Raw genomic sequence first — 27,473 nt, 5'->3', positions numbered from 1 at the left:
TCAGTCACCATTAGTTTGTGGTTTGTTAGCTGAACATGAATCTAGCCCCATTTTTCTAAAACCTGGCTTTATACCATATTTCTGAATATATTTAAAACTACTGGTTATATACTGGTAAATCTTGTAAGAGGCCTGATAATGCCCACCTTTACCCTCTGTAATGCAATCTGTGTAGGCATTCGAAAGCCACTGATATGACCATTGGTGTTCCAACCAGCAGTGATTTATATGCCTATTTTAGCATCATTTCTACTTAACTCTGGAATGTTTAGTCTCAATTGATGTCAGTACAGTAAAGACTGATAGGTAGTTCAGTGTCTTGTTAAAGCATACTTCTTACTAGTAGCATTAAGGTAAGCCTTGATTGTTACTTTTTGTTTATCACATTTTTTATAAGGATCTCAAAATTATGTAAAAAAGGACTGGTTGCTTGGTTTAAAAGTTTAATCAGGTGTGCTGTGGTTAAGTATGATTTTTCCCCGATGAATATAAGCTAATTAGAATATAAACTAATTAGACCTTATCTGAAGACACAGTTTACCTTAAAATTTGGGGGGAGGGGAAGGAAAATAATCATTTTTAATTCCATCATAGTAACACAATTATTATATTCTTTGAATATTCTTTGTTATGCAAACTGTGTGTGTGTGTGTGTGTGTGTGTGTGTGTGTGTGTGTGTGTAGCTGAGGATCGAACCCAGGGCCTTGGTTTTGCTAGGTAAGCACTCTACCACTGAGCTAAATCCCCAAGCCCCATATGCAGACGTTTTTACATAATCACATCTAACCAGAGTTTGTAAGTTCTGACTTCATAATTACCAGCTGATCCTTAGCTTCCTCAATTCTTCAGGTTAAAACAAAAAAACCCTATAAAACACTAACTCTCACTTTAAATTCCTTGTGTCCTTGGTCTGGATCAAGGGCAAGTCATTGTAGTGAGGTCTCTGCAGTCTCTGTTGTTGGGAGTTTGGACAGTAGTCCAAGCAAATCAGCAAGCCCTCACATGTCTCATTTTGTTTCAGATTTTACAAACATGACTGGTGTTACTCTGGTTTGGCATCATCTTTTAAGTGCATATCACTTGATATGAATCAGATAATTGGAAAATTAGTGACTAGTTTATTCTGTATGAATTCACTTTTTATCTTGGTTTAAGTCATATAGTGAAAAAAATTAACATTTTTACTTTCATAATTCATAGTTTGAGATTTACCAGTAATCCTTGTGTAGTAACAATTAGAAGTTAGTGTGAGCTCTGACCTCCCATTTTTTTCACCAATAGCAGCCACTCCTCAGTTTGGAATGCTTTGGGAAGTTATGTTAGCTTTTAGTATGTCATGTTAGAGAAGATTATGTTAGGTATGGGTGAAATGATACTGGCATTATGGGGTACATTATGAGAAGAATATGTTTTGTGACATATAAAACTTCAGTTGTCTTCTATAACAAAGGTTCTTTTGGGAATATTATTCTCAAATTCCAAATAGACTGAAATAGGGAACATAACTTAATTGTAAAATTTATAAATTATATATCAAATTTGATATTTTACATTAGTAAAACTGTTTCTTCTCCCTTCCCAAATTTGTCCATATAAATATTGAGCTCTGAAATTAGCATCAGATGTGTTTTTCTTAGCAATTTAAGAATTGACTGAAAATCTTTCCTTATTTTAGGAAGTCCACCTTCTTCAATGTATTAACCAATAGTCAAGCTTCTGCAGAGAACTTCCCATTCTGCACTATTGACCCTAATGAGAGTAGAGTGCCTGTGCCAGACGACAGGTTTGACTTCCTTTGTCAGTATCACAAGCCAGCCAGGTAAGAAATATATCATTATTCATTTGCTCATAGATGGGGTAAATATGTGTGTTTGGTATGTTCAGAATCAAGTTTCTTCCAAAATTAATGTAGCATTACTTTGCATGATTATAAAAGCAATATAGAATAGAAAAAAGAAGAATGATGGATTTTTGTATGTCAATACAGCTATTTTTTTCTGTGATTGTGAAGTAGGAGAAATTAGCTTATGTTATATGATCTCATCAATGTATTATAAGGATATACATGTATTATGCATAGGAAAAGGTATGTAATAAAGGTCACAAATTTATTAATGTTTCTGGGTAGTGGAATATTTAGGTGATTTTTGGTTGTTTGTTTATGGCTTTAACGAGGTAGCCCAGACTGGCCTTGAACCCGTAGTCTTCTTGCCTCAGCCTGAGATTACAGTGCTGGGATTATAGGCATGCAACACCACAGCTGGTTAAGATCAGAATTTTTTACTGTGTAGTTTTCCTTGGTATCCATGAATGGGGGATTGATTCTTAGACCCTGGAGGGTCTCAAAAGTTGCTCACTTAAAATGCTATAATCATTTCATTCCTATAACCTTTGCCCTACCTCTTATATATTTCACATCAACTCTGTTACTTACACAATTAAGTGTTATGTACTTTCAAGGAAAAAGTGTGCATGCTCATTGTAGGTATGGTTTCTTTCTTGTGAATATTTTTGATCTGTGATTGGTTTGATGTAAGGTTGTACAACCTATAATACATAATACAGTTTTTTTTTCTTTTTGTTTTTTGTTTTTTGTTTTGTTTTTGTCTTGTTTTTGAGACAGGGTCTCACTCTGCATCCTTGGCTGGAACTCACTGTGTAGATAGGCCAGGTTGGCCTGGAATTTACAGAGATCTGCCTGTTTCTGCTTCCTGGGTCCTGAGATTAGGTGTGGGCCACCACACTGGCTCTAGCTGTAGCTTAGTTCTGCTGTCACGATTTCATACAGCTTGTATGAAAGTTTTTGACCTTATAAACTGCAGAAGACAGCTCCCTTTCAATCTCTTTATTTCCATAAGAGCCTTTAATCGATGGTTTTTAGTAAAGGAAAACAAAGAAATGTTTGAGGAATTCATTCCCTTACTACCTAAAATTTCAAGAGATTTGAATATCAAAAGATTTATTATGTCTTTATATATTTGAAATTTTCAGCAGCATCACATGACCGTACAGTGGCAGTTGGTCCTTTACAAGGACTGCCTGTTGGCAGGAGCAAGGTTCAGCCATAGCCAGGGCCCAAATAGGAGGGGCTGCAAATTAGACATCGGGCGTCACAGGAGCATCACCTGATCAGTGTTGGAGAAGAGGGGGCAGATACAGATAAGGAGGAAGCCAGTGGGAACTCTGCAGTGCTGGCCAGGATTAGAGAGAGCTGGTAGCCTATAGTATACATTCAGAAATAAGTACAGGAAGTTAGTAATACTCTAGGGAAAACCCGTATACCGTGCTGTGTATACACATTGAGAATAGAGTACAGAAGGATACACTTCTCAGTATTGTTATACCTGTTTTATCACAAGTGAGGTGACTAGTCACTCTTCACTATGTATCTACTTTATGTCTCAATGTCCTACAATGTATTATCTTATTTTCTCCTTAATAAAGTTTCATTTTGTCCAATTAACGATAAAATACATACTTAAAGAAAAATGACTTTCTAGATTAAATACAAATTGAAACTATTATTTCTATTATCTACTTTTAGTACTACTATGTGCATATAAAGTATATTTACTATTTGTCTATTATTACTGAGAATTTACTGAGTTTTCTTGTTACCTTTTCACTAACTTTTCATTCAGTATTGCATTCACAAAATAGTTTTATTCACTATTTTGAAGTGCCGATAAATACCAGGTTTCTATTTCTAACCCTGGATTCTGCAGAATCCCAAGCATATCTAGCTGCTTGCTTGATTTTGGTACTTGGTATGTGCATGTGCCAATAGAACTTTTAGTAATATTACTCACTGGAGTTTTAATTTCAGAGATAGGGCAATAGTTTCCTCCCTCATTTTCCTAGGTAAGAAAGTCTTATTGAGGGCTGTGGAGATGGCTCAGTGGATAAGATGCTGCCATACAATCATAAACACCCAAATTTATTTACCAGGACCTACATTAAAACAAAACAAAACCTGGGCACGATGAGGATGCACTTGTAATCCCAGCAGTGGGGTGGCAGAGACAAATGGATTTCTGGGTTTTGTTGGTCAATAGCCAGCCTAATTGGCAGACTCCAGATATATGAGAAACTTTGTCTCAAAAAACAAGGTTGATGATAGCTGAGGAACAATGCCTGAGGTTGGCCTATGGTTCTATGGGATACATGCACACTCACAAACACAATGCATGCTCATGTTCACATGTGCACAAAAGGGGGATACTGGAGATAGCTCAGTGAGTAAAGGGCTTGCCACCCAAGTGTGAGGACTGCATTTGGATCTCATCACTCATGCACATGCAGTGCACTAAAAGTGGAGATGGAATCTCTGGAGGAAGCTGGCTAACCAGGCTGGCCATGTCTATGAATTCTGAGGGTTTTGTTTTGTGGTTTTGAGCAAACAGATGGTGTTTGAGGAACTGTAAATGTAGCTGGTAGCTCAGTGAGTAAAGCAGGCGGTGGTGATTAAGGAAGACCCCAGTATTGACCTTGGGCCACTACATGCTCTTGAAGACACCTGTGAATGTGCGCGCGCACGTACACACACACCACACACACACACACACACACACACACACACACACACACTCACTCACTCTTCCATTCGCCTCTGAACACTCATCCAAACACGCACACACAGTAGATGACTCAGCAGGTAAAGAAGGTGGCCATCAAGATTGATGACCTAAGTTTGATCCCTAGGACCCACATGGCGGAAGGAAAGGGCTGACTGACGCTTGCAGTTTGTCCTCTGACCTCCACAAGTGAGCTGTGGCTCGTGTACACAGAGGCGCACACATGCACAAAATAATGATGTAATAAAAATTAAAAAGACAGAAAAAAGTCACAATATATAGAAAGTTTATTTTGAGGGCTATTAATTTATCCATTATTATGCACTTTCCAAACTTTGTTCCAAGAAGCAAGTAGTTATTTTATGTGAAATGTTTGGATAATTCAGTTGGTTGACAAGCAGGTTCTTTATAACTACCTTTTGCATTTCAGCAAGATCCCTGCTTTCCTCAATGTGGTGGACATTGCCGGCCTTGTGAGAGGGGCTCACAACGGGCAGGGCTTGGGGAATGCCTTTCTATCCCACATTAGTGCCTGTGACGGGGTTTTCCATCTCACACGTGAGTACTGTTGCGTGTTCACTAATTAAGACTAATGTTTGTGTGTGTGTGTCTCCATGTTGCCCAAGTAGACATGAGTGGTTTATAGATGAAAGTGGTTTGCTTTGTAAGATGAATCATGAATTAGTCTGTTGATTTCTAACCTTAATGTTCCTATCTTTTCCCCATGAGATCACTGCATAGCAAGTGTATTCCATGATATTAAAGTCCATTTGAATCTTATCCCTTGTTTTGGATTAGAGACCTGAGGTGTGTTTCTGTGTGAATTGATTTGGTGATTATAAAGGCATTTTTTTTTTCTAATTTATTTGAATTGTGCTGGGTCGAGCCCAGAACTGTGTGCATGCTAGGTGAGAGTCCTACACAAGGCCTTGCCTCTCCTTATGTTGTGGGACTCCTCTGCACTTCTGCTTTTCCTCAGCTGAGAATGCAGAATTGGTAGAGAGGGTTTCTGTTTCAGAGGAGGGAAAGGTACCCAGCGTGTCTGTTAGAGATTCAGGGGAAGAAAGTCTAGATCGTCTCAACTGGTGCTTATGGAAAGCTAGAATGCAAAGAACAGTAAGAATCTTGGGCTCTTTTGAACCCAAAGGGATGGGGGTGGTTCAGCCTTATAAGCAAAAGGACATGAGAAAGACCAAGATTGGAGGCATCCTTTGACAGGAACCAGGGAGGAAAGTAGTGCAACTTGAGGAACCTAACCCGAAAACAGTAAAACATAAAGACAGTCGCTCTGCTTAATTCTAGTAGTAGCACCAAACATAGAAGGCCCCACGGTCATTGCATACCTAAGAACATGGATGCTAGTTAGTCATTAAACTTAGGTGCAGGCTAATGACTGTTTCAACTTTGGCACAGTGACTGCACCTTAATCTGCCAGCAGTTGCAACTCCACACTTACTGCCTGCTTCTCTGCTGCAGCCTGGCCACTCAGGCCACAGCCTGGGAGGGATTCTGTTCCCACAGTCACTGGCTCTGTTGCTGCCATTAAAGGTAGCTTTAACTAAATCTCTATTGTTCTATTTATGAATAAGACTCGAGATCAAAGGCTGGGGTGAAAACCTGCTTGCTCAGAGAGGCTGAGTAGCAACTAGCTAACCTTTTCTCCTTGCTGGTGTTTCCCATAGACCCATGCTTCTGCTTTGCCAAACCAGCAAAATCTGTGCCACTCCCAAACCCACCTGTGTCTCTCGATCTCTCCCAGATGCCCTCTGATGCCCTCTGATAACTTTCTGTCAACTAGTTGCTAATGCAGCCTCCTGGCTCAGGGCTAATTTTATTTAAATAACCCAAATGCAAACTCAGTATTCACAGTGTGATCAAATATCTCCCAACAGATGACTGATCTTGGAGGACTGAAAAAATACACTGTCCAAATTGTTAGGTTATGTATAATATTTCACTTTAATAGTGGCACAGGTTCTTGCAAGGGATACACTCTGAAGTTGAGATGTTGAAGACAGTTTCCTGCAAACCTGAATAACCCTTGGTACTCCATTTCCATTCAGTGCCTATGCCAGCTCCATGGAACAAAAACCTGGGAGATTTAGGCTAAAATGCAGTGTTTTATGTGTCTTTAAGTCCTGTCTAGGTATACTGTTGTGTTTCATGTCGGTTGTGTTACTGACTAAAATGCATGCTGTTTATGCTGGAGAGATGGCTTGGAGGTTAAGAGTGCCTTTCTTCTTCAGAGGACCTGAGTTTGGTTCACAGTCCTCTCTCTTGTCAGATGGCTAAGGACTTCCTGTTATCCAGCTCCAGAGGATCTGGTGCCTCCCTCTGGCCTTCAGAGGCGCCTTCACACATGTGGCATACATACATATAGACATGCAGGCATTAAAAAATTTTTTATAAGATCTTTATTGACAGATAATTCACATAGTATACAATTTTTCTGTTTGCACAATTTGATAGACTTTAATCTAGCATCCTCATAGGCCCATGAGACCACCACCACTTCCTGTTTTAGAACATCGCTATCTTCAATGTCTTTCTTTCCTTTTTTTAATTTAAGCTAGGTGAAGGTGGTGCACACCTTTAATCCCAGCACTTGGGAGGCAGAAGCGGGAAGATCTCTGTGAGTTTGAGGCCAGCCTGGTCTCTCAGACTAAGTTCCAGGACAGCCAGAGCAGAGAAATCCTGTATTAAAAAACTAAAACAAAACAAAACAAAATACACCCTTAAAACGATCCACAAAAGCACTTGAGATTTGACGATTCTGTCAGGTAGACAGTAAAAGAATTTTATGGGTCTGGAGAGATGCTCGGCATTAAGAGTTTGACCCATCTCCAGAGGACTCTGATTTGGTTCCCAGACTATGTCAGGTTGCTTACAACCACCTGCAGCTCTAGTTCTGTTCTGACACCTCTGGCCCCCAGTGGCCCCTTTGCACATGTAAAAAACCCCACACAGGTACACATATGTACACATAATTAAAAATAAAGTAAATCTTAAAACAAAACCTCTTATTAGGGATAGGAATATGGCTTGGTTGTAGAGAATTTGCTTACCATGTGTGAAAACTGTTTTCTCCCAGCAGTGTCCTGGGAAAGTTTCTGGTGTTTATCAAAAACACTTGAAATTCATATTCCAAAGACTTATTTGGTAGATTAGACTGCTTTTGAAAATAAAATAAGTATCTCTTATGCTTAGTATGTATTACTTTTGTGGAAGATTTTATTGTTGGGAACATCTGTTTATACCAGTTCATTTATTTTTAAGTCTTTTGAAGCTAATTATTCAAAATACTTCTTCAGGTTAGTTATTTGCATAAACTGAGACAGCTTTTTAAAATAAAAAAATGAAGGCCAAAGCCTTCATTCACACTGAACCAAAACTACAAATGATGTTCAGAGTAGTTTTTGAAGTGTTTCCATGGATGTGACTGTTTAGGGGCTAACTGAGGTCTGCTTAGGACCAGGAAAACTCATTTAAATGATACCATGAAAAGAAGGGGAAAATATGATCAAGTTAATTTAATACAATATTTTTGTTTTGTTTTGTTTTTTGAGACAGGGTTTCTCTGTGTTGTCCTGGATGTCCTGGAACTCATTCTGTAGACCAGGCTGGTTTTGAATTCACAGAAATCCGCCTGCCTCTGCCTCCAAGAACTGGAATTAAAGGTGTGTGCCACCACCTCCTGGTGTAATTTTTTTTCTTTTTTGAGGATAAAATATTTAAAATGAATATAGTGTGGTGTTTGTGTGTGTATGTAGCGTGCATGAGTGTAAATGTGTGTGTGCATGAGTGTGTGATTATGGGGACCGATAGGCCTCTGTGTGCTAATACTACCACTGAGCCATAACCCGACACCCTCAGCCTAAGTGTGTGTTTTAGAATCAAACTGAATGTGACTGCTGACTCCCACTGATGGTGATAAAACCATGAAAAAATAATCTGCATTTCTGAACCATAGTTTTCCTTGTAAAATGAGAACGGCAATGCTGTACTACCTACATAACTATTTTGTAATTGAAATATGAAATATCTTATGTTAACACATATAAACTTATAATGCTGCTTTTTTGTGAATATAAGTTTTGTTTTATTTTATATATTTTTTGAGATATAGTCTTACTATGTAGCTCTGACTTGCCTGGAACTTGCTATGTAGACCATGCTGACTTTGAACTCTGCCTACTTCTGTCTCTTGAATGCTGGGATTAAAGGCGTGTGTCACTATGCCCATGTGTGAATGTAGATTTTTAAATGTCAATGTATTTTGTCTTTTTAAATATTAAAGATTGTGCTAACATGTAACATTTGTGGTTTTAATCATTGTTATCTGTAAAGTTCAGTATATTAAGTGCATTCCCATTGTTGAACAGCCAGTGTCACCATCCATTTTTAGAGACTTTAGAAAAATCGTTCATGCTTATTATACTTTCTTTTAGATTTTTTTTTAAATGCATATTTTGGTCGTATTGTATGTCTGTGCACTATGTGCATTCCTGGTTCCCATGGAGGTCAGAAGAGGGCATTGGATCCCCTGGAACTCATTATACATGGTTAAAGCTGCCATGCCAGTGCTGGCACTCAAACCTGTGTTCTCTGCAAGAGCAACAACTGCTTTTAATTGCTAAGCATCTCTTCAGCCCCAAAGATTTGGTTTTTTAATGTGTATAGGGTTTGGCCTGCATATGTGTATGTGTACCATGTGTTGACCACAGAGGCCAGAAGAGGGTGGCAGATCCCCTAGAACTGGAGTGCAGATGCTTTTGAGCCTCTCTGTGGGTGCTGGGAATCAACCTCATCCTCTGCAAGAGCAGTAAGTGCTCTTAGCCAATGCACCATCTCTCCATCCCCTTTAAGAGACTTCTCAGACTGAAACTGTGCACCTGTTAAACACACTCCACAGTGCTCCTTACCCCTCCTCCCAACAGCTCCTGACAACCACCGTTCTTCTGTTTCTGAATCTGACTACACTGAAGTATCTCAAATCAGTGGGTCATACAGTATATGCTCTTTTTGAGACTGGCTTATTCCATGCTTCATTATTATGTAACTACTACATCATTGTTCATGGGTTACCGAATAGCTTCCTATTTATTAAGTATAACTTTAAAAATTGCAAATGTTGGGGCTAGAGAGATGGCTCAGCAGTTAAGGGCACTGACTGCTCTTCCAGAGGACCTGAGTTCAATTCCCAGCACCCACATGGCAGCTCGCAGCTGTCTATAACTCCAAGATCTGACACCGTCACACAGACATATGTGCAGGTAATGCACCAATGCAAATAAAGTAAAAAATTGCATATGTTGTTGCTAATGAATATTCTTTTGTTTCTTTTCCTCCCCCCCCCCCCCCCGTTTTGTTTTGGTTTTTTGAGACAGAGTTTCTCTGTGTAGCCCTGGCTGTCCTGGAACTCTCCCTGTAGACCAGGCTGGTCCAACTCAGAGATCTTCCTCTGCCTCCCGAGAGCTGGGATTAAAGGTGTGTGCCACCACTGTCTGGCTGCTGCTGATTATTCTTACCACAGCTGGCTTTGTACATCTCTGGTATTTCTCAACGAGATAGAGTTAGCAGAAGGAATGGTAAGTGAGGGATGTGTAATGCACATTTAAAGTTCTCTTAGATATGTCCAGGTTTCTTTTCCATTCCCAGGAGAGTTTTAATTTTCTAATAATGAATAAAAGAGGTTTAAAATATGTAATAGTAGGGTATATGTATACTTTGATAAATATTATTCTTGTTTACTTTATGATTTTTGTGTTTAACTTTTTTTGTTTTGTTTTTGTTTTTTTGAGACAGGGTTTCTCTGTGTAGCTTTGTGCCTTTCCTGGAACTCACTTGGTAGCCCAGGCTGGCCTCGAACTCACAGAGATCCGCCTGGCTCTGCCTCCCGAATGCTGGGATTAAAGGCATGTGCCACCACCGCCTGGCTTAACTTTTATACCTACTGGTACTTACTAGTTTCCTGGCATTTTCTTTTTCTTCTGTTAAAACATTTTCTTTTAATGATTTTTTTATTCTTATTTTATGTACCTTGGTGTTTTGTTTACATGTATATCTGTATGAGGGTGTCAGATCTCCTAGAACTGGGCTTACAGACAGTTGTGAGCTGCCATGTGGGTCCTGGGAATTGAACCCAGGTCCTCTGGAAAAGCAGCCAATGCTTTTAACTACTGAGCCATCCCTTCAGCCCCCTGGCATTTTTTTTTTTTTTTAAGGCAGACTGCTCTGCAGCCCCAAACTGGCGTTGAACTTACTTGATAGCCAAAGATGACTCTGAACTCCTGATCCTTCTTTTTCTACCCGCTGAATGCTTGGGTTGCAGATCTGTACCACGGCTCCTGTTTTATGTTGTGCTGGGGATCGAACACAGGACCTCAAGCATGCTAGACAAGCACTCTGCCACTTGAGCCAACTGCAGAGTCTCCTGCTTCCTAGGAGAGCATTTACTGGAAAACTTTGTCTGTCTGTTTGCCTGCCCTCTCCCTCCATCCCTCTCTCCCTCCCTCTCTCTCTCTCTCTTTTTTTTTTTTTTTTTTTTTGAGACAGGGTTTCTTTGTGTTGCCCTGGCTGTCCTGGAACTCACTCTGTAGCTCAGACTGGCCTCGAACTCACAGAGATCCATCTCCCTCTGCTTTTCAAGTGCTGGGATTAAAGGCGTAATCCACCACCCCTGGGAAACTTTCTTTAATGGCCATTTAGTAATTATATTACTCTTCATTGTATATTCTGTGTCTGTGTGTACTTGAGAATGTGTGTTTATAATGCTTGGAAGATATAAATGTCATGTTGGCTCTAGGTCATAACCCACAAACTTTTAGTTTTCTGATCTCTGCTCTATAGTTTCTTCATGCACTATAGGTTCTTAACCTCTGAACCATCTCTCCAGCTCCTCCTGTGCAAAATCTTTATTTTAATGTAGTCCCATCTATTGATATTGGGGCTGGCTCCTGTGTTACATGTCCTGTTCAGGAAGTTCTTGCCTACCCCAGCATCTTGAAGAGAATTCCGTATGGATTTCTTTGAGACGTTTCAGCATTTCAGGTTTTAAATGAAGGTTTTTGATTCATTTTTAATTGATTGTTGTACAGGGTGAAAGATATGAACCTAATAACTCCATCCGTCTGCAGGTAGAAATCCAGCTTTGCTAGCACTATTGAAAAGGCTGTCTTTATCCAGTGTCTTTGTTTGTCTTCTTTGTCAAAATTAAGCAAAATTAACAAAAATAAATTTCTTGTTGTTTTATTTCTGGGTCCTCCACTATGTTCCATTGGCCTAGCCTTCTATTTTTATACCAGTATCAGGCTGTCTTTATTACAGACTACGGACTCTGTAGTATGGAGACCAGGTATTATAATGTCTTTAGCGGTGTTCTTATCTTTGGCTATTCACGGTCTTTTATGGTTCCATATGAATTCCTGAATTGCTTTTTTTCTAAATCTATGAAAAATGACATCAGAGTTTTCATAGGTAGATTAGTTTTGGTAGTATAGCTGTTTTTTTTTTTTCAATAGTAATTCTGTTAATTGAAGAACATGAGACATTTTTCCATCTTCGATTTCCTTTTTCAATGTCTTGCACCATATCTTAGCAGCTCATTGGCTTTCTGATTAATCTAGAAGAGTCAGCGGGCTTCAGGTTCCCTGAGAGACTCTTTTTCAAAAAGTGAAAAGTGGAGAGTGATTGAGGAAAAACACCAGTGTGACCTCTGTCCTTCACATGTGCAGACGTGACCCCGCATACACATCTGTACACACCTACACCAACAAGCACCCCTCCACACCACATCCGTAAGAAGTAGAGAGTGAGAGAAGCTGATCTCCACACGTCATGAAACCGACAGTGGATCCGTATATACATGTGTGCACAGTGAAACCGACTAGTGGATCCGTATATACATGTGTGCACAATGAAACCGACAGTGGATCCGTATATACGTGTGTGCACAGTGAAACCGACCAGTGGATCCGTATATACATGTGTGCACAATGAAACCGACAGTGGATCCGTATATACATGTGTGCACAGTGAAACCGACCAGTGGATCCGTATATACATACATGTGTGCGCACAAACACACACACCGAAAAAGGAAAAAGAGAAGAGTGTCAAGTCAGTCAATGCCACATCAAATTGATGATGTGGAATCAAAATGAGAAGTTATAGAAATAAACTGGATTAAGTTATGTGAACACGAAGATTAAAGAATGCACTCATATTTTAAAGTAATAGATACATTACAGTTTTTATTCAGGAAGTAGATGGCCTCATGGGCATGTAAAGGAATGTACAGATGCTTGATGGGAGAGGACTGGAAGCAGGATGAAGAGTTAGCACTTGAGCAGTCCAGCCTGGAGCCTCAAGATGAGCAGGGGGGAGAGTGAGAGGGCTCCATAACTCAGACTTGAGTGAAGAGTTGATAAGATGGTCCCTGGGTACTGCTTATTTCTCAGTGTCCTGAAACATTACTCATTTTCCAAAGCCTGTTTGGAGATGGGAGATTGAAAAGCATGAATAGCAAAGACATTTGCTTTGTGATGTGAGAGGTACACACTTTACAGGTCTGCAAACCAGCAAAGAAAATGCATGTTCTTCTTGTGGGAAAAGGAAGATGGTGGGCTGGGGATAGAAATGTAGGTATTATATCCAGTAGACTCTTTCCAGTTTAATATTTATGCCTCAGACAGTTGTTTTGAGCGCTGTTAACTTGTAACTTTGTCCACTTCTGTGTGGCTCGGCAGGCCAGTTAGCTCACAGATGGTGTTTGATTGCGTTCACACACCCTCTCAGCAGTAAGTGCTCCCGACTCCCCTCAGTGTTACACTACCCCAGAGGTCTGCAGTTAACAGTATGATGCTGGATGTCCTTTGCAAATGTAATGCATGCCAGTTTGGGGGCACAGAAATTCATTACTTTTACTCTCTCAGAATAATTACAATACTAAGCTCAAGCTCTCTTTTTAGCAGTAATTTACTCTCTTTTAAATTTTATTTCCAGTGCTTATTTCATAAAGTAAGCGTATTTTAGTAAATATAGCATTTTAGATTTTAGAATAACTGCTAGTTGTACCATGGGATTTTATTTTATTCATTTATTTATTTTAGACAGAATCTTTCTATTATGTAGTCCTGGCTGTCCTGGAACTTGCTACATAGACCAGGCTGGCCTCAAACTCACAGAGATCCATCTGCCTCTACTTCCTAAGCACTGAGATTAAAGGCATGTGTCACCATGCCCACCTGTACCTTGGTATTTTTATGCCATTTTTTTGTTTGTTTCTGAATATGCAGTCTTAATTCTATAAAACACTTGCCTCTTTCCTTTCCAAACAGGACTGTAAGTAAGCACTTGCTCAGTACTCTTTTCTCCCTTGGCCTGTTTCCCTCTTAAGCTGGTCCAGTTCTTATGGACACATCAAAGATCAGTTCATGGAAAGGTAGTTTGTTTCTGTGCAGATGGTTAGAATGTTTGGCAAGAAAAACTAAAGGCCCTTATCCTTTCTCCTGTATTATTAATGGCAGATGTGTCTTCTTTATTTTATTTTACCAGCCCCTCTATGTGTTTGAATGTCATATGTCACAGTTGTTTAGTTAGAGCTTCAACAACACGGCTCCAGAGAGCTCCTTTGGTTTTGTTGTGGTGGCCTGGCTAAGGGCAGAAGGTGGGCCTGCAGTGTTCCTTTGCCTTTTTAGTTGACTTGGAGTTAGAGCCTCCAGGCGCTGCTGCTTTATTGAACTGCTAAATGAGAAGGTAAACATGGCTTCATTCAACTGCCCCACCTCCCTAGGTTAAGTTAGGTGTTTATATGTTAGTAAATCACCTTTAATTACCAGGAACATAAATTTCTGTTTTCAAGAGCCCACCTTCCCCCCTCCATAAGCTTGTCATTTAGAAGTTTTAAATGAGTCACACATTTTTGCCTAGACACAAATTGCCAATATAAAGTTGTCTTTGATTGTATTCTAAATTAATGGAGTCCCCCCCCCCTTGGGTTCTGTAATTATCTTTTTCAGCAGTATTTATTAAATTAATCTAGTATTGGACTTCAGCAAATAATTGGACCAAAATCCCGTGTTTCCTTTGTTTCTTTAGTACAAATTCAATGGGATAACTAATTGTACAGTAGTTCTCATCTACATATACAAAACATTCTAATAACCAAGCTTGTTTACTATGGGAAATACTACAGCAGAAACAGTTCCCTCTACTTTGTATTGCAATGCTATATGAAACTATGTAGTCTACTAACTGTTTGCAGTTTCATTGTTTGGCTATCCTTATATCTTTGGTGGTCTTATATCTATTAGGGGATTAGAGCATTCTTACTTTTTTTTGAATATTTTTTCTGACGTAACTTGGAGGCATCCTTTCCTGTCCTCTGCCCAAAATAGCCAACTGTAGGGTTCTTTTGTAGTTCTTGAATCATTAATGAAATTAATCAGGGATATGAGAGCAACTTCTGAGGTCCAGGAGAATCTCTTGGTCTTCAAGCATCAAATTTTGAACCACATTCTTAGTTTTCAGAACTCTGTCATTTGTTAAGTTAAAAATGTGAGTATGGAAAAAGGCTTGGTTTGGAAAGTCAGTGCAGTCCTTGGCAGACTTCCTTGAAGGAATGGAACCAATTTCCTTACAATCTGTCCTTTTGCAAACTTTCCATGGATACCTTCAGCTCTCCTTTCTGTGCCAAGTGTGGTCCTCCTGCAGCAATGATGATGCTCACTTCAAGAACGGCCACAACTGCTTGGTATTGCCTGTAATCTGCAGATGTCTCTAGTAGCCAGTGATTATAGTGATGCTTTGACTTCAGAGACTGTCGGAGGATAAATAACCAAGGGTGCTAGGGAGTCTGTTAGATTTCAGTTAGGAAGATGAGGAGTGGGAGGGAAGTAGGGTGGATAAAAATAAGGATTAAGTAGTAGATTGACTTTGAAAAGAAAAAATATTTGAGTTGGGTAAAGTAGCTGGGAGGGGAGTTGGGATACTGTTGGGGGACATGATTTTAGAGATTGTTAAAGGTATGTGATGTCATAATTAAGAAGTAAAAACAGGAAGTGAATAAAGATGAGAGAAAGGAAGACAGGAATGAGAAGCAGCTGAAGAATGCCTCATAGTAACCTAGGTGTGGAAACATAAACAGCAGTCCTAGAGCCTAACTGAGCGTCATACAAGCAGGAGCAAAGCCATCGGGAGAAAGACAGAAGGGTGCAAGCTAAGTAATCAGAAACAAGAACCGGAATGCTTAGGGGTGACTGCCGGCTGCATGTGAAAGATGCCTTTCTTAGATTCCTCTCTTTAGCTGCTCCAGGTGCTGTGTGTGGGAGAGGTCCTTCTGGTGTATGGGGGAGGGCAGGTTTCAGATCCTTTCTGGATAGTGCCCTGGGCACTGCACCCTCTTCTGTGCCCTCTTCCTTGTCCTCCTGGTCTGTGTGTGTGGTGAACAGCACTTTCTGCAGCTTTACTGGTGGATCTTCCGGCTGAGCAGGGCTTGCGATTGTCCTCTTTTTTGTTTGTCTGTATGTGTTGTACACACATGTGTATGTGTGCTCCTATGTGTATGAGTCAATGGCTCTGTGCAGGTGGGCATTTTTTTTTCCCCTCGAGACAGGGTTTCTCTGTGTAGTTTTGGAGCCTGTCCTGGATCTTGATCTGTAGACCAGGCTGGCCTTGAACTCACAGAGAGCTGCCTGGCTCTGCTTCCCAAGTGCTGGGATTAAAGGTGTGCGCCACCACCTCCTGGCCGCAGGCGGGCATTCTGATAGCCCCACATATGTGTTGGGGCTAGAGGTTGTTGGATGTGATGTCTTCTCTGATCAGTCTTTGTTTTACATTTTGAGGCAGGGTCTCTTGCTTGAACCCACAGCTTCCTTATTCAGGTAGTCTAGTCTTCTAGTCTTGCTCTGGGAATCCTGTCTCTGCCTGTAGAATACTGGGATATAGCTGGGTCACCACACCCTCTTAGAATTTCTTTGGTTGCTAAGAATCTGAACTCAGGTCCTCAGGCAAGTACCTTACCTACTGAGCCCTCTTCCCAGTCCCTTTATTTGCTTTACTGGGAAGGTTTTGTCCAGCATCACTACCACTACACATATATTAGCAAATGAGGACAGAGTTTCAGTCTTTTGAAACAGTGTCTTATGTAGCTCAGGTTGGCCATGAATTTACTACATTGTTGAACTTCTGATCCTTTACCACTGAATGCTTGAATTAGGCTATAATTCTGTATGGCCACTACTCCTGTCTTGTAAGGACCTATTTTTTTAAAAATTTAGGCCGGGCATGGTGGCACATGCCTTTAATCCCAGCACTTGGGAGGCAGAGCCAGGCGGATCTCTGTGGGTTCAAGGCCAGCCTGGTCTATAGAGTGAGTTCCAGGATAGGCTCCAAAGCTACACAGAGAAATCCTGTCTCTAAAAACCATAAAAATTAAATATGTAGCTTGAATTATTATAAAACATCTGGCAACATATTGATGTACTGTCAGCATGTGAGTATATTATCTCAAAATCAAGTTTATCTCAATATTAACCCTAGTTTGTCTGATTAAGCTTTCCCTTTTTTAGATTGAGTATACTGTATTTTTCTGCTCATGAAATGTTTAATTGTATAAAGATTACAGCAGATATTCTAACAAATCATATTACAAAAGTGTTGATTATAACCCGGTGGTAGTGGTACATACCTTTAATCCCAGTACTTGGGAAACAGAGGCAGGTGGGTCTCTGAGTTTTGAGTTTGAAGCCGGCGTGGTCTACAGAGCAAGTTCCAGGGCTACACAGAGAAACCCTGTAAAAGTGTTGATTATAAAGTGTTAAAAGGTTCTCTGTAGATTATATATATAATATGTATATATATATATATATTATAAAGTGAAAAAAATCTCATTTCTTCAGACTTTATTCTGAAAACTTATTTTAATTTATTCTTCTCATACATTACATCCCGACTGCAGTTTCCTCTCCCTCCTGTCCTCCCAGTCCCTCCCCTTGTCCCCTGTCCCCCAGATCAACTTCTCCTTTCCTTTCAGAAAAGGGCAGGCCCCTCAGGGATATCAACCAAACATGGCATGTCAAGTGATAATAAAACTAGGCACATCCCTCATAGTAAGGCTGGACAAGGCAACCCAGTAGGAGGAAGAGGGTCCCAGAAGCAGGCAGAGAGTCAGAGGCAGCCCCTGCTCCCACTGTTAGGAGTCCCACAGGAGCACCAGGCTACACAACCATAGCATTTGTATGCAGAGGGCCTAGGGCACACCCATATGGCTCCCTGATTGTTGGTTGAGTCTTAGGAGCCCCTGTGAGCCCTGTGAGCCCTGTGGGCTGTTTTCTTGTGGTAACCTTTATCCCTCTGCCTCCTACAGTTCTTCCTCCTGTTCTTGTGCAGGATTCCTGGAGCTCCACCTAATGTTTGGTTGTGGGTCTGTGCATCTGCCCCCATTGGTTGCTAGTAAGCCCCTCTGATGATGATTATGCTAGGCTCCAATTTGGGGATCTGGGTCGTGGCGTGGCCTTTGATGGAGCAAGGGGCTTCTGCCTGAGGTGTGGGCTGGGGATCTGGTGCTGGCATGGGCTCTGGTGGAGCGGGGTCTTCCCTTCTCTTTCTGTTTTATTTTTGTACCACCTGTTATTTTGTGTGCCTAGCGTACACATTTGAACAAAGTGCTCATCACTTGTCAGCCATCAGTGGAAGCATAGAAATGACTTGTGCTTGTTTAGCAAGAAGTTCTTTTGTATTTGTGACATCAGCTTTGTTTTGTACAATTAAAGTATTACACGCTAGAATAATTTGAATTGCAGCCACTAAATGGAGATGTAGAGTGTTTTTTCTTGTTGTTTTGTTTTTTTTTTTCTTTTGCCTTGAACCAAATTTATTGACTAAATGTATGCAGCTACTGACTGTTATTTAACATTGCAGTTTCATTTAAAAATTCCCTGATTTTGGTAGCAAGTAAAAACATGGTTTTATATATATATATATATATATATATATATATATATATATGTGTGTGTGTGTGTGTGTGTGTGTGTGTGTGTGTGTATATATGTATAGATATACACATATATGTTAATTACATTTCTATTTTCCTAGTATAAGCTGATCTTCATTATAGATTAGCAATAGATTCTAAACTCCACATATGTGAAATGTCCTTCAATTGCACAGTTTTATTTCTGATGAGTTATTGCTTTAAACAAACATTCACTTTCACTAATGGTATTGTTCTAATTTTCAAACTCCTGCTAAAAAGTGCTACAGTTATTTTTATTCATTTTCCCCTGTTGGGAAGAACTAAGTATAACTATTCAATTAAGGTTTAAGATTGATATTGGAATAAATATTTAGACTGTTAGCTAACTTCTTTTGTACTTGCTGGAAAATTCACTCCACACTGTAGTCTAGATAGGTAGAAACTTTACCAATGTCTTTTTTTCCCCTTGAATTTTCCCTTTGATCTGTTGTTAAATAATTCTGGTTATAATTTATTTAAATTGTTAACAACCTTATTATATTAACATTATTTAAATTTGCAAGTATTTTCTTCAGATAATTATTTCAACAAACAGGTTTTAGAAATAATTGAAGAGAATTGCTTAATGAAGGTAAGTTTATCTTGTACTTTGTAAAAAGCTTTAAGAATGTCAGTATTTAGCTTTTATTGTGGTAAGATGTGAAAGGTTAATTCAGAATAAGGGCATTTGCTGGTATATCTAGTGTTGTGTTCCTATGATGTAATAAACAGACTTGGTGAGCTGCAGCACAGCTCCCTGTATAGAAAATATATGCCTTCAGTGATTAAAAAGCAAAAAAAGAGCTTGTAAGCACAACTTTTTGTTCTTTTTAAAAACAATCTAAATTCAAATGGAAGCTTTATTATTTACATGAACAAAATGTAAGTTTTTTTGGCTCCTTGGTTACTTTTACGGGAGTGGTCTAGTGGAGTGGACATTAATGCAGAGTAAATGGCTAAATGAGTCATCAGATGCCACATCTGCTCAGAAGGCCCTGGAGACAGCCTGAGTTATGCTGTGAAATCTCTAATCAGCGCATCTGTCCCCGAGACTTCAGTTCCTACAAGGATAGTTCTCTATTTTGGAATACTCACTGTATGAAGACAGCATATTAAATTTTTTTATGCATGGAACTAGAAACTTTGTGCTGGTGATATCTAAATAGTAGAGTTACAGCAATGATCATTTTTGGGAATAGAAATACAGGAAATGGCAATAAGTATTTCAGCTTTAACTGTTTCATGTCTTCTGGTTGTTTGTGGTCAGAGTTTGACATTACAGACACATAGGTGTTAATGTCTTACAAAATACAGCATTGTAACAAGGGAAATGTAGATCATAGCTGGGTGCCTTCTGAACAGAGATGGAGTGGGGTGAGGGAGACAGAGAAAGCTGTGTTACGTGTATGTATATGAACTCAGTAGTATGCATTTTGTCTTAAAAATCACCCTTGATTTTCAGTGTTCAACAAGCTGTTGAATTAGCAGTATTCACATGGAACTCTATGAAGAGAGATGTTGTCTTACTGGGAGAGCTGAATTTTGTTTTTTGGTTTTTCGAGACAGAGTTTCTCTGTGTAGTCCTGGCTGTCCTGAACTCCTCTGTAGCCCAGGCTGGCCTTGAACTCAGAGATCTGCCTGCCTTTGCCTCCCAAGTGCCAGGACTTAAGGCATGAGCAGCCGCCACTGCCATCGCCGCTACCACTACCTAGGTGAGATCTGAATTTTAAATTATAGTTTTCATTACTTCAATATTTTCTAGGCTGCAGTTCTTTGTAAATATTACCAAGCAGTATATTTTATTATTTAAAAAATAACTTTAATTATTTAGATAGTAGTATCAAGATTGTTAGAAGTATGTTAAAAATAATCTTAACTTTTAAATTTCTGGGAATACTGATTTCTTGTCCCTGAGTCTCAAAAATTGATATGCTAGGAGTTTGAAAACACTTTTTTCCCCCACTATATATTGCAATTCTAAAATGGATCAATGTTGCTGAACAAATGTAATTGTTGTGGAATGTTATTTTAAAGTGTGTTGCATTTTTTCCTACTGCTTTTGTTAACAATGCAAAGATGTGTTTTTTACACTTGTTTGATTAAATAAAATTAACCTGCGAGCAGGAGGCTGAATCAGCAAGTAGCTGACAGGAAGTCATAGGGAGGAATCTTGTGTAGCTAGGGTTCTTAAGTGGGACTAAGCAGGATGACAGTTGGGTCATTTGGAAGACATGAGCAAAGGGAAAAGGTTAGCTTGCTATTCAGTCTCTCTGAGCAGCAGAGTTCCACCTCAGCCTTTGAATTGTGAGTTCTATAGAGGGATAAATAGAGATCTAGATGAAGTTTCCCCTAGTAGCTTTGAAAGAGTTGGTGCCTGAGGGCACAGAGTCCCCCAGGCCCCAGCCCTTGTGGCTGAACTGTAGCAGTGGAGTTGCAATCTCTGATTAGGACAGCCGATGCTTAAGGGGCAGTTACTGTAAATAACAACAACAACAACAACAACAACAAAACAGTTAACAACAGTTGGCGCCCAAGTGGTGCCGTGGGGCCGAAGAAAGCTGAACAACACAACAAGTATTTGCTGTAAATAAAATAAACAAAACACTCTTGTAAGTTCATGTCCTGGGATGTAGACAGCTGGAAGGAATATCATTCCTCATAGTGAAAGGGCCTCCTGACTGACTTCAGAATGTAAGCGCATGAGCACCTGTGAAGAGGCCACACTCTCTGGGGGTAGACATAGGTGGACAAGGCAAGAGGACTTCAGCTGTACTTGTAACAAATTAGTGAAGCCGCGTAAAGGCTGGCTGCAGTGAAGTCCATGAAATCTGCCAAGTGGGGGTCCTGTTTACCCTTCTTCTTAAACCCCAGTGGGTAAGGTGAGAACCCATGGAGTTGGAAGATGGCAATCATCACTCAATTGTGTGTTGTTCTCACCAACAGAAAATAGTAGAGTCGGGTTCCTCTGCCTCTTTGTTATAACACAAATAAATGAGTTTTAGGGCATTGATTAAAATTCATTGCAGTGCTAGAAAGAAAGTTGGGGTGGTGGAATATACTCACTTTCTCAGGAATTTGTTAGGTCCACAGCCTTGTCTGTAGTGCTATGAAGAGAGATGAAAAGGCTACACTCTCAAGACCCAGAGTCACATGACTAAGGTTGCAGCCTGGTCAGAACAACAGGGTGGTTCCCTTTCCAACAGCTGTTTACCATCAAAGTAACAAGTTTCTAATGAGTGACAGGAAGAACTTGGTTGAGATAGGTAGAGGGAAAAGAGTAGATAGTCCTAGTGCAAAGGAGAGATGCCAGCGTACACTGAACAGACATTACTAATAAACTCATCCTAAACATAGCATCTCCCTAGGAACTGGAAGTCAACACCAGTGCTACTTTCAGATCTAAGCCTTTCACACGTCACCCCTTTGCAGCACAGAAGCTCTTCTGAGTGCTAGCTAAGTGCTCTGTCACTGAGTCACACACAGCTCCACTCCAACCTCTAGCTCAGTGAACGCAACTCAACTAAAGTCCCAGGAAAAAAAGGTGGGCTTCTAAGGTGGCTAAGTGGGTGAAGGCCCTTGCTACCAAAGCCTTACTACCTGAGTTCAATCTCCAGAACCCACCCAAAGGCAGAAGGAGTGAACTGACTCCTATAAGTTGTCCTCTGACTCCATGTGTGTGCCATGGCACACACATGTACACACACACTAAATAAGTGTAAAAAACATAACAAAAGATTTGCTATGTTTAGGCATATAAAAAGTATTTCAGTTTCTGCTGGTCCCTACAGGGTTTGTTTGTTTGTTTGTTTGTTTGTTTGTTTGTTTGTTTCTTTCTTTCTTTCTCTCTTTCTCTCTTTCTTTCATTGTTTTGTTCTTTCTTTCGTCTCTAACAGGAAATTTTAAGGCACAAAAGACCAGGGAAAACACACTAAATAAAAAATCAGAAATAAAAAGAAAAGAAAAAAAGAAAAATCAGTAATTGAAACTAGCCTTAAGTGTGTAATAGATGTTACTATTTCACAAGGAACTTTTAATAACCAGTCAATATGTAAAATTTCTAAAGAAGTGGACAATGTGCATGATGAGTTGGGTGATTTCAGTGGAGATGAAAGGACAGAAGAACCACAAGGAGCCCTGGAGATGGGAGCTAGGGTGACAGTGCAGGCTGGTTTATGTCAGCTTGATACTGCTGGAGTCATCAGAGAGAAGGGACCTCAATTGAGAAACCGCCTCCATAAGATCGGGCTTGAGGAAAGCCTGTGGGGCATTTTTTAAACTAGTGTTTGATGGGGGAGGTCCCAGCCCATTGTGGGTGGTGCCGTCCTGGGGCTGGTGGTCCTGGGTTCTGTAAGAAAGCAGGTTGAGCAAGCCAGTAGGCCACACCCCTCCATGGCCCCTGCATCTGCTCCTGCCTTCAGGTTCCTGCCCTGTTTGAGTTCCTGTCCTGACTTCCTTCAGTGATGAATGGTGCTGTGAAAGTGTAAGCCAAATAAAAATAAACCCTTCCTTCCTCAACTTGCTTTTGATTGTGGTGTTTCATTGAAGCCATAGTGACCCTTACGAGGACAGTGACAGATAACAGATGCTTTAAACTCATTAGTGAAGTTCACACTGTAAGAAGGTTTGCCTGAAACTAAACACAAAGGGAAGGAAAACTGAAGAGACTATCAAGAGAATCAGAAGCAAACAACTAACATGTAAGGCCATGGAGAAACACTGTAGGTAGTTTCCTCATTGTATAAACATGGTAGAGTCCAGCAAACTAGTGGGATAGCCTACTTACTGCATACCTAGATTGCAGCCTAAAAACAGGCTGCTGATTTTAGACTGAACAATGTAGGAAATTGCTACACAGTGTTAAGATTTGTGTATCCAAACATAGGGAAATGACAGTAAAAATAGTAGCTGTGAGGACTGGTCAGTACACACCTGCAACCTAGCACTTGGTTAGCAGAGGCAGGAGAATTACCAGTTCAAGCAGCCTACATGACTGTGTCTTAAAAACAAGCAGGCAAACAACAAACCCTTTATAGTTTGGAAATTTACAGCTAAATATAATCTTCTGAGACTTTTATTGTATATAGTCTTGTGTTGACCAAAACATTATTGTGTGACTCAGACCCCCGCCCCCATATATATGTATATGTATGAAGTTTTCCCAGAAGGGTCTTAATGAGACACAGGTCCAAGAAGCTTAATAATTACAAGCAATATAAATAACACACACACACACACACACACACACACACACACACACACTGCAGTGGAAGGAAATTGGTCTGGGGAGATGGCTTAGTGATGGCACACTTGCCTAGCCTGTGTTAGGTCCTGGGTTCAGTAACTGGTACTGGTCAAAAAAGCAAACAAGAAACAGGAGGCACGTCTCAAAGGCATCTGTAGAAACATTGCTTCCAGAGAACAGAAATAGAAATTGTGTAGGGTGTGACTTCTGTAGTCAGGTACTTGGGAGGTGAGGGAGAGTCCAGGCAACCAAGGACCCGAGAACTGCCTTTTTGTCAGGAACTGTGAAAGCTGGGAGACAGTGGGGTGATGTTTGTTTTCTTACTGAGAATTTTGTGTTATAATAATAAAATGTGTTTGGAAGTAGGCCTGGAGAATGGCGCTGCAGTTAAGAGCTCAGTTCCCATCACCCAACAATCATCTGTAACTCCAGTTCCAGAGAATCTGATGCCCTTTACTGGGTTCCACAGGCACTACACACACATGCCGCACAGATATGCATAAAGACAAAACACATACTGTTTTTGTTTTGAGACAGGGTTTCACTACGCCACCCTGGCTGCCTGGAACTCACTATATAGACCAGGCTGGCCTTGAACTCACAGAGATCCTGCCTGCTTCTGCCTTCTGAGTGCTGGGATTAAAGGCATGTGCCTCCACACCCTGCAATAATTTTTTTTGTTTTTTGGGTTTTTGTTTGTTTTTTGAGACAGTCTCACTTTGTAGCTTTGACTAGCCTGGAGCACACCATGTAGACAAACTCACAAAGATCCTGGGTATTGGGATTAAGGGTGTGTGCTATCCTGCTTGCCCAATTAAAAAAAATGTTTTTTAAATGTGTTTTGATTAAGTCCAGTCTCTATTCATTCCAGTTCATACTTGACCCCTCCCCCACTGTTTCCCCACTGTTCCTTCCCAACTTTGTGTGTTCTTTCTTTTCTTCCTTTTTTTTTTTTTTTTTAATGCAGTCCTTTGAGTCCACTCAGCTGCCAGTCTGTGTATGGGTGTGGGGCTGCAGAGGTATCAACTCGGGCTGCATCCTTGAAGAAAACAAAAACAAAAACAACAAAAACCCTCTCTTTCCTAGCTGTCATTAGTTGCCAGTAGCTTCTCATCCAGGGCTTGGGCCTCAGGACCAACTTCTCCTCTTCCCCCAATGCTGGGGTTTTGTCTGGCTTGATTTTGTACAGATCTTGTGTATACATTCAGTCACTGGGTCCCCAAAGCACTGTTTCATTGCAGTCATCCTCCTCCTGGTTCTTCAAACCTTTCTGCTCCCTTCTCCATGACGCTGTTGAGCCTTGAGAGGAGAGGTGTGATGTTATTTAGGGCTGAGCACTCCTGCAGTCTCTTAGGCTCCTTATGTTGCCAGCTGTGGGTCACTGTGTTAATTGCTATCAACTGCTAAAGGAAGCTTCTCCAGTGAGGATCACTAATCTTTGGGTGTAATGATAAGTCTTTAAGAATTGGTTTAGTACTCTGACCATTTAGCAGAACAACAGCAGGAGGTTCTTCCTAAGGCCTGTGACTATCTAGCCAGAGGTTTTTGCACCTGATTATGGTGTTAGGCATGAGTTTGTCTTGTGGAATGGGCTTTAAATCTTGTCAGAAAGTTGTTTGCTTACTCCTGTAACATTTGTACCACTATTACACTGTGGCATATCCTGACAGGCCAGGCATTATTGTAGCTGACAGGATTCAGAGCTGCATAAGATTTATGACTGATTTTTTTTTTCTGCTAGAGTGTACAGCACCTTCTAGCATAGTGAAAACTGGCCAGTGGGGATGACAGTTCCAGATCAGTACCAGCTTGATTTCTCCATTTTCCGTGACTCAAGTTTGTGCTGTATTCTGCAATAGGTTCTTCCCTCCCTCCCTCCCCCTTTCTTTTCTCCTGTCTCCACGACACACTCACGTCTAGGTTTAGGACACCTCTGCAATGGTAGGTTTCCACATGCTTTTCTCAAAGGTCTTTAGTGTTAGTTCTCCCTTCCCACTCCACGCCCCACCTCCACAGCCCTTAATTTGAGGAATAGCTTTGCTTTACATTTTTGTCCCAGTCTGGCCAAGTACTGTGATAGCTGCACTGGGCCGTATTATTGAAATACAGCCAATTATACTCTGGTTCTATAGCTGGATTTCTGATGTATGCTTAAGTCTGAGAAGTCTGATGCTTCTGCATTTGGTGTTCAAATGTAGATACTGTTTATAAAAATAAAAATGAATGCAGTTTTAAAAATTGTGCTAGTGTTACTTACATCAAATGTAAAATTTGTTTTTGTATAACAGATATATTCATAACAAACTGTATTTTATTATGGATTTTAAAAATCTGCATTGAGGGAAGTGTTTCCACTAATGTTAATTAGCTAGTCACTGCTGTTTTCAGTATGCTTCAGTTACACTATGTTGCTTGATTATATGTTACAGAGTAAATTTAAGGTTACCCTAGGCAGTTAGATAAAGTACTTTGTAGTTTAATAAACTGTTAAGAGTAGATTTTTTACATAGTTTTTTGAGGAAAGTGAAGGTATAAATAAAAAATGAAAATAATACTAAAACATCTATTATCTCTTCTCATCAAATTTATCTGTGTTTCTTATTCTTATTGTGTAACTAGATATGATTTATAAATTTAATTGCCTGTCTAGAATGTTTCAAAAACATGAGCTAGCCATTACTATTGGCTAATAATTGATAACAGCATTTATTAACTATGATGTCATATGGAAGCTCTAAGGTCCAGGTTAGTAAAATTATAATATCTCTCCTTAAAAAGTTCACAAAGAGGCCAGTGGAGGGTGGCCCATGCTTTTAATCCCAGCACTCAGGAGGTAGAGGCAGGTGACTAGCCAAGTCTACAAGGAGAGTTCCAGGACAGCCAGGATTGTTACAAAGAGAAACCCTGTCTTGAAAAGCAAAACAAAACAAACAACAACAAAAGAAACAAACAAAACTTGAGAATTAGGATTTCACAAGCTATTTTTTATTTATTCATATTTTTGATTCCTTAGTTGTATTATATCCTTAAATGTAAGTAAAGTACTTACTGTTAAAAATAAAAATATATGGGGTTGGGATTTAGCTCAGTGGTAGAGATAAATAAATAAATGAATAAATGAATGAATGAACGAATAAATAAATAAATAAATAAATAAATACATGCACACATGTATGCAGTTTTTTGCTCCTTATCTTTTTAATGTTAGCATTATCCTTAGTTTAAATTTCTATTCACTTACATTACTTTTCTTTTTTCTTTCTTTTTTTGGAGCTGAGGATCGAACCCAGGGCCTTGTGCTTGCTAGGCAAAGGCAAGAGCTCTACCACTGAGCTAAATCCCCAACCCCTACTTTTCTTTTTATATATGTTAATTTTAATGTCAGTCACATAGCTCATATCATAAGCCAGTTCAAAGCAGAGCATGTTAGGATTGATCCCTCTCTTCTCTCCTCCGCCTCCCTCTCTCCCTTTCCTACCTATTCCTTTTTTTCCTTAGTACCTCTCTTCCTGTGTGACCCTGGGTGGCCTTGACCTCCAGCAGGCCTCCTGCACCAGCCTCCACAACACTGTGTACTACAGGCTTGCCTCACCTCCCGCAGCTTATCTTTATTGCTAGATTCATTTTTCTGGTGGGAGATGAA

The 27,473-nt window shown here is 40.1% G+C and overlaps 1 protein-coding gene across 1 annotated transcript in view; it reads left to right on the top strand.

Annotated features, from left to right (window-relative positions):
• The window catches only part of Ola1 (Obg like ATPase 1), a 131,479-nt gene that overhangs the window by 16,525 nt on the left and 87,481 nt on the right, over nt 1-27,473 (top strand). The window contains exons 3-4 of the mRNA XM_036186180.1: nt 1,676-1,819; nt 5,005-5,132. Of these exons, the coding sequence (XP_036042073.1) occupies nt 1,676-1,819; nt 5,005-5,132 (272 nt within the window). The remainder of the gene's footprint in view (nt 1-1,675; nt 1,820-5,004; nt 5,133-27,473) is intronic.

This window comes from Onychomys torridus, chromosome 4 (assembly GCF_903995425.1).
Source record: "Onychomys torridus chromosome 4, mOncTor1.1, whole genome shotgun sequence".
NCBI classification, from domain to species: Eukaryota; Metazoa; Chordata; class Mammalia; order Rodentia; family Cricetidae; genus Onychomys; species Onychomys torridus.
This window is presented reverse-complemented; position numbering and strand designations above follow the sequence as displayed.